Source organism: Arachis duranensis, chromosome 5 (genome assembly GCF_000817695.3).
Source record: "Arachis duranensis cultivar V14167 chromosome 5, aradu.V14167.gnm2.J7QH, whole genome shotgun sequence".
Taxonomy (NCBI): domain Eukaryota; kingdom Viridiplantae; phylum Streptophyta; class Magnoliopsida; order Fabales; family Fabaceae; genus Arachis; species Arachis duranensis.
This window is the reverse complement of record NC_029776.3, coordinates 31,518,932-31,526,747: the sequence shown is the minus strand read 5'-3', so window position 1 is coordinate 31,526,747 and position 7,816 is coordinate 31,518,932. Positions and strand designations below refer to the sequence as shown.

The 7,816-nt window shown below is 35.7% G+C and overlaps 1 protein-coding gene across 1 annotated transcript; it reads right to left on the bottom strand.

The window, feature by feature from the left end:
* Nucleotides 1-4,612: 4,612 nt before the first annotated feature.
* Nucleotides 4,613-7,354, bottom strand: LOC107489076 (protein SHORT HYPOCOTYL IN WHITE LIGHT 1). The gene is made up of 4 exons (XM_016109850.3): nucleotides 6,982-7,354; nucleotides 6,671-6,880; nucleotides 5,793-5,858; nucleotides 4,613-4,959 (listed from the first exon to the last, which is right to left on the bottom strand). The coding sequence occupies exons 1-4, from the start codon at nucleotides 7,156-7,158 to the stop codon at nucleotides 4,825-4,827; spliced, it is 588 nt and encodes a 195-aa protein (XP_015965336.1). The 5' UTR covers nucleotides 7,159-7,354; the 3' UTR covers nucleotides 4,613-4,824.
* Nucleotides 7,355-7,816: the final 462 nt, after the last annotated feature.

The window sequence follows — 7,816 nt, the reverse complement described above, 5'->3', positions numbered from 1 at the left end:
GCATGACGGATCAGGCTCCCCTGGCGCTGCTTCATAGGATCGCATCTCTTTTGACTTGTGTTTTTGGCACTAGGCCGTTCATGTTAGGTCTTCCCTATTATTTTATGTTTTTAGATACGCTTTAGTATCGTAGCTACGTTCATGTTTTATCTGAACATAGTTTTGAACTTGTTAATTTCATTAGTGTGTGTTCATGTTTCCATTCAAAAGCACATGTATTTCATTATGTTTAGAAGCACATGTATGTTATGCGACTTTTCCATTATACGTCGATATTTCATTACACTACATAAGACTAAACATTACACAAACCATCAAATGTAAACAACAAAGAGACTAACAACAACATGACTAAACAACAACAAGATTAAAACTAAAGACAAAACATTACACTAAATAAGCCCAACACTAAACGTTACTGGCGGAAGTAGAACCAACATTGACTCCTCCTTGTGGACACCTCCTACATTGTGGCCTGGCTGTCTTCAAAGGCCACATCTTTTGGGTCTGTTTGGGTCAGCCTCGTCCATTGTGGTCTAGATCCTAGTAGTCCTAGGGAGCTCTTAGGGATTGGAAGGGTGAACCCCATCTGATATGCATTAAATACCGAGCTGAGGTGATACACTTCATGGACATAAGTTGATCAATCTAGACGTGAATATGCACACCACGCTAACGCATGGTGACATGGATAATAAAGTGCCTGAAAATACCCGCAGTCACATATGTAGTCCCTGAAGGACAATCTGTAAGAGCCGAGTGAGAAGCTCCCTGTCGGCGTGGTTTCAACCACAATGAACTCAGAATTATCCCTGTTAAAGTCATCGTGAAACACCTTGAGACCTTCAGATTAGCCTCAATTGCCTTCATCAGATGCTGACTAAACTGATGCTCAGTTCCTAACTGTGCCTCTATCTCTCTTCCTATTCAAAAAAATAGCTCTGCCAATCTCCCATTGGTGGACTTCACCAACGAACAAACTGAAAGGTTCCTTACACCCTTCAGTATCGAGTTTGCACACTCGGAGATGTTTGTAGTCATATTCTTGAACCTCCGACTTTTATCTCGATGCTGAGTCCACTGCGTATATGATTAGTCCAGTCACACGTTGCAGGATCTTCAGAGTGGAGGATGTCAAACCAGTAGTCAAACTCGATTTTAGTCTTCACAAAAGCAGCATTCACTAGAAATCTCTTAGCATCCTTGTCCCTTAAAACTCAGGGTAAAATTTACTACTATAAATTGAATCACCCCTTTTCAATTTACTACTATAAATATTATAAATCGAATTTGACTCATTCGATTTATATAATGACATGTATGGGAATATTCACTTAAGATTTTTGGTTTTGAGTGATTTATGTAATATTTGGATTGCTTTAGTTTATTTGAGTGTTTTACCCTATACCTTATGTCATTTGGGAAAAAAAAAAAAAACCATCCTTGCATAGTTTCAATGAATCTAAAAATTGTATTGGCCTTGTCCACATGGATATTTTGGGGTCATTGTCCACACCTTTCAATTTAGCTCATAGGTACTTTTTGACAATAATGAATGATAAAAGTAGACACGCTTGGATCTACTTTATGAAAGCAAAGTCAGAGACTTGACTTCCACTCTCTTACAAAACTTTGTTCAATGTACAAATTAAATGTATTTCACTCTAAAGTTCCAAAGTTTTTTAGCAGTTTGCAATTGCTCATGCAACCCACCTTATAAATAGAATTCCATGTACTTTTTTAAACAATTGGTTCCCTATCAAAGTTTGTTTCATAGTTTACCTGACTTGACTAACTTAGAGGTTTTTGGATGCCTAGCTTATGCCAGCATCATTAGCAATGGCAGAACCAAGCTTGATCAACGAGCTAGAAAGTGTGTCTTCTTAGTCTACAAAAAAGGTACAAAGGGTTATATTTTGATTGAGCTCAAAAATAGAGAGATTTTCACTTGAAAACATGTCACCTTTTATGAAAATTACTTTCCTTACATGAATGCTAACAATAAACTTGCTAATCAACCTTATAACAAAGCAATTTCAGAGCAAAAGGTTCAATTTGAAGACCTGGATCATTTCACCTACTACACTAATAATTCTTCAGCATTCATACATCATGATGAACTAAAAACCGATACAATCATTCCAAATAATGATACTAATTTAGGCACCAATCCACAGAAAAGTATCACTAGAGAACTTGAGAAGAGTACAGTTTCCACTTTACAGCATGTTAGAAACATTTCATTCATTGATAATGCTCATTCACCATCTAGTAGGCCAATTAGAAATAGGAAACCACCCTCGTACATAAAATACTATCATTGTATGTTGGCCAAAACGGACTTAACACCTGCTTCTACCCAAAGGTATCTTATGTCGAATAATTTGTCATATGAGAAGCTTAGTTTCAAACAAAAAAATCCCTGTGCTTTACCATCTCCTCAAATCTTGATGTTGAAAGCTGATGTTCATCAATGCTGGTGAGAAGCAATTCAAAGTGAGTTGAAATCTCTTGAATTAAACAACAGTTGGAGAATCAGCAAACATCCGAATGTTAAATGAGCTATAGGCTGAACAAGTGGATTTCATTGATACTTTGAACCCTGTGGTTTGGATGACAACTTTGAGATTGGTTCTGACCATGGCAACAACTAAGAACTAGTATTTGAAACAGCTTGATGTTAATACTGCATTTTTGCATAGTGACTTGAATGAGGAAGTGTACATGAAGATCCCACTAGGGCTCACTGACATTGAACTAGGCATGGTATGTAGACTGCAAAAGTCACTTTATGGTCTAAGGAAAGCAAGTATGCAGCGGAACCTGAAGCTCACAGTAACTCATATATTCTGGCTACAAGAAGTCAGTTTTAGATCATTCTCTATTCAATCAAAGATTGCAAGAATCAAAGCTATTCTTCATGATAAATTCAAGATCAAAGATATTGGTTACTAGAAGTTTTTCTTAGGGATGGAAGTAGCTCAATCAAGCAAAGGCATTCACTTGTGTCAGAGAAAGTATGCCTTAGACATTCTTGAGGATTTGGGATTTTTGGATTGTAAACCAGCAAACACCTCAATGCACTACACTTGGAAGCTGTCCAAGGAAGGTGGAACTTTGCTCTCTGATTTCATGAATTATAGGCAATTAGTTGGTCGTCTCATGTACTTGGCCAACACTAGGCCTGATATTGCTTATGCAATTGGCCGTTCGAGCCAATTTATTGACTGCCCCACTACTACTCACTTGCAAGCTACTACTCAAACTTCAAGGTTACTGGATTTTCAAACTCTGATTGGGTTGCTTGTGTGGATATGAAACGCTCAATTCCTGGATACTGTTTCTATTTAGGATTTGTTTTTATCAGTTTGAAGTGTAAGACGTAGTCGACTATATCTAGATCTTCTTCGGAGGCAGAATATTGTGCTTTAGCAAGCGCCACTTGTGAAGCCTAGTGGCTATCCTACATCTTCAGAGACATTGGCATGCCTTTCACAAGCTCCAATTACCATTTTGTAACAATTGTTTAGCCATTCATATAGCTGCCAATCATATTTTCACAAAAAAACCAAGCATATTGAAGTTAATTGCCATATTGCTCGTTAGAAGTTTCAGTCTGGGTTGACACACTTGCTTCTAGTGTCTTCAGCCGATCAATTAGCAGAGTTCCTCACTAAGCCATTGGCACCAGGGGCGTTTTCACTGAATTTGTCCAAGCTAGATCTGCTAGATCTCCATGCCCCTAGCTTTGCAGAGAGTGTGACTTGATTGGTTTAGTCAAGAGTGTGATTTGTGTGAAGTTAATTAGAGGCAGTTAGGTAGATATTTTTGGCAAGTTGATAAGTTAGTTAAAGGAGAGTTAGTTTAGCATTGTATACAAATAGCAACTATGTACAATTGCAATTTAGTTTTTGCCATTCATTACATTCAACTCAATCTGGCTCATTTCTCTCACTTCTTCTCGTCATTTTTTTTTCCTCATCATTTCCATTTCTCGTCTCATTCTTTTTGCTCCTCTCAAGAACTCACATCACATAGTTTGATGAGAGCTCATCATTTTCAACACACTTTTACACTATACGATCTAAACAAAATGACGTCTTTTTGCAATGGCTATAGGGACTATTTTCTCCATTGGCTATAAAGATCCATTTGTCCACCTCACTACACGGGAACACTTAATGGCCACGTAGGCAAGTGAACATTCCAGCTTGTCAACATTCCAGCTTATCATTTGACGTAATTGACTATTGAAAAAAATTTGACTAAGGACTATACTGACTAACGAAAATAAACATTAGGAATGTAATTGTGTATTAAAAAGTGTCCGCTTTTAAAAACCTTAAGCAAGTTTGATTCCCGGGAATTAAAATACCATCATTTCAATTCCCACCTTTCCCTTGGGTATCTTTAATTCCCATGGGAATGGAATCTTTATAACAAAGTAATAGTTAAACCACACACACCCTTAGGCATTGAGTTAGATAATTAGTCTCTACTTTTTATAAAGAATGCTGCTTGTCCATATTACACATGCGTACATGTTTATTAATATAATCTCTTCGAAGCTGTGCTGCACCTTTGCCACACTAATGGATGACACAACTCTAGCTTCCCTCAAATGGAATAAGTAGTGATATGATCCATTCACCTATCAAAATATCAATATCACATGTTTCAAGTGAACAAACACTAGCACGAATGATGACTACATACTTTCTCATATACAATATGTAGCTGAAGAAAAAATTCCCTTCATATATTACTGTTAGTCTATTACCTAAAAATTAATACAGAAAAATTTTGTAAAATATGAAGAGCCGTCTAGGCTACAGCACCAAAGGAACTCCCACCCTGATTGAAGCTATTTCCACTTGACTGGAAGTAAGAAACTGCTGCCCAAATCACACGCAGAAGCAGAATTGCAGCAAATACAGTGCCTCCAAGTGTGCAGAAGACCTAAGATTTACAGTAAATAATCGTCAGCGATTGTTGTTTGTTAGGTTTCAAACTTAGAATGCAATTCTCAATCACAAAATCAAAGGAATTCACCGAATTATGCCAAAACCACAGTTCATGTTTTGCTTGTGTTGGGATAAAGTGGCTAAGGGGAATACGAAAGACTGGAGAAATTAAAATCAATAGATTAAGGGAGAAATAAGAAATTATAAAACAGGTCAGCTGTCATAGCTTAACACTAAACCTTAGCTAATATAGACTAAATTACTCTCTCTTGAAATTTCAACAGTAGCATGTTAATTTTATGATCTCAAACTTTTATTCTTTGTTTTTTTTTCCCCTCTGGTGTAAATTAAGAACTCATTTGAGTTAGCTTTTGGATGTTCAAATGAACTCTTCACAAGTAATGATTTCATAATCAATATATGTTTCAAGGCCTAAAACATTATAATAAAATATGAACGATGAGGAATTATGAGAAAAAAGAGAAAAAAATAGGGAGATAATAGAAGAGGAAACTTTGCATTCTGTGATTGTGCAAATAACATTTCAATAAAGGAATTCTGATCAAATGAGCTGTAAGATACTATTAAGTTGTTAAACAAACATGAAAAAGCATATTATTTATTTATTCTAGAAACTATTACAATCCTTCCTCACATCTCTTATCTACAACAAAGGAAAATGGCGTGATATCAATTCAATTAGTGTTTATAGGGGGGTGAATGATGATACTCTAGATAATAGATATGAAGGTGAAGCAACACAAACAAAGAGTTTGACTAAACATGGGTTCTCAATCAAGCCATACAGCAATGGGAAGAAGCAAATACCTCAAGAAGTGCTTTGGCTATGGAAAGTGAAGCAAGTAGCAGAGTCCCATCCACTGCAAAAGAAACCTGAATTTCCCCAAACAAATGAAAACAAATAAGAGAAACTAGAAAGAATGCCGCCAAAGATAAATACATAGAAAAAAAATAGGTAACTACAATTAACTGAGCTTGCAGACCACAAGACTAGTATCTGAACTACAAGTGCAGAATCAGTATCGGACTAAATCCTCCTATCCAATTTTTTCTATTCAGAACACTCCGATTTTGAATTTTCTTATAAGAAATAAGTTCTGAACCACTTCAAGTGCTAAACTAACTGAATAAGGTCATCCCATTCCCAATGGAATTTATTGATTTTGAGCCTGAGGGCCTTGAACTGGTTTAGTCGAATTTGGATCCTCTAAATTTTGAATTTTCACTTCAGAAGGTAAAGTGTGATCTCTCACCTTTGAATGGTTTCTCTCTCATATTTTCTCTTGGTCCCACCTATAAAATAAATCGTGAGAGATCACACTTTGAAATTCAAAATTTAGAGGATCCAAATCCGGTTTAGTCAGGTTCTTATAATAACATCTGAAATTCTGAATAAAGATTAACTAAATAGTAGATCATTGCCTTATATTATTATAGAGTCGCCAAATTAAATAAAAAGGAAGGTTCAAGCAATTTCCCACAATGAACCAATTACTAGTGATTAAGAGTGATCTATATTGGGCTAATAATAATAACCTGAACATTAATTTGTTAGCTACAACTTACAAGTAACTCAGAAGTCAGAAGTGAAAAAACAAAATGGAAAATAGATAGTACTTCTTGATACCCAATTTGAAAATAAGGGTTCCAAATAGTGAATAAAAGAAAAACTAGAAGAAACTTACAAGCTGAGGCGAAATCACTGATGGCAAAACGGAGCGAGAGGCCTTCTTGGCACGCTTAGAGAATTTCCTGAACATGCTTTGAAAGAATCTGATAAACAAATCGAGGCTGCTCTCTGCATCATCCTCATCACTCTCGTCATCAACCCCATCATACCCACCGAAAAGTCCTTCATCCAACTCATATTGTTCTCCTCCACTCGAGTTATTCAACTTCAAAGTGAACCGAATTTGAAAGTACAGTTTTTTGTTACTGTTTGAACGGTAGTTGAATGAAAAATAAACAAATCATGTATGTCTATGTAATTGTGTACCTTGCTATTGCAATTGCAGATTAGTAATTGATGTGAACGATGCTTGTAGAAGATTCCAGAAGGAAAGGGATGTTGAAGAGAAGAAGGAACATTAGTGAAATGGAGAAACTTGGAAGAAGGTGGAAGAGAGTGAGTGAGGTTGAAAAATTGTGGTGCAGTTGCAGTACTTGCTGCCATTTGTTATTTTGTTTTGCTATTTTGTTCTGTTTTTAACTTTTTATGGACTTTAATTTATTATCGATCTGAGAGGAAGGGGAAGCCGAAGGCGAAGAACACGAAACAAGAATCATCATATCTTTATTACTTTTTTGTTGGTAGATTTCGTAAGGTGCTATCGGCCTTTCTTTCCAACCAAATGGGCTCTACCATCAGCCAGGTCCAAAAGTTGGAAGATACCATTTAAATGTTGACTGCCAATGAGCCGTAGCTCACTCGACATTCCGTCCTTTCTCATCTTAAAGGTTTTGGGTTCGAGCCTACCAGCTGCAACTGAAAAAAAAAAATGTTGACTAACTGTGCCACCATCATCATCAGTAGAGATGTTTATAGACTGGTGGGGCCGAACGCAAAAGTAGCTCAAAGTAAATTGGGTTGACCCGATATAAAATAAGTATATATAAATTTATAAATTTTATATATTAAAATAATAATTTTTTAAAAATTTAAATTTAATAAATATTATATTATATTTATATCAAAATAAATTACTTAAAAAAACAGTACCTATTATATAAAAAATATTAATTGAAATATAAAATTATAATGTGGCATTATTGCTCTTATTTTAAAATATACATTTTTATCATAAAAAAGAACTTCGAGGGTGACTTAAAGT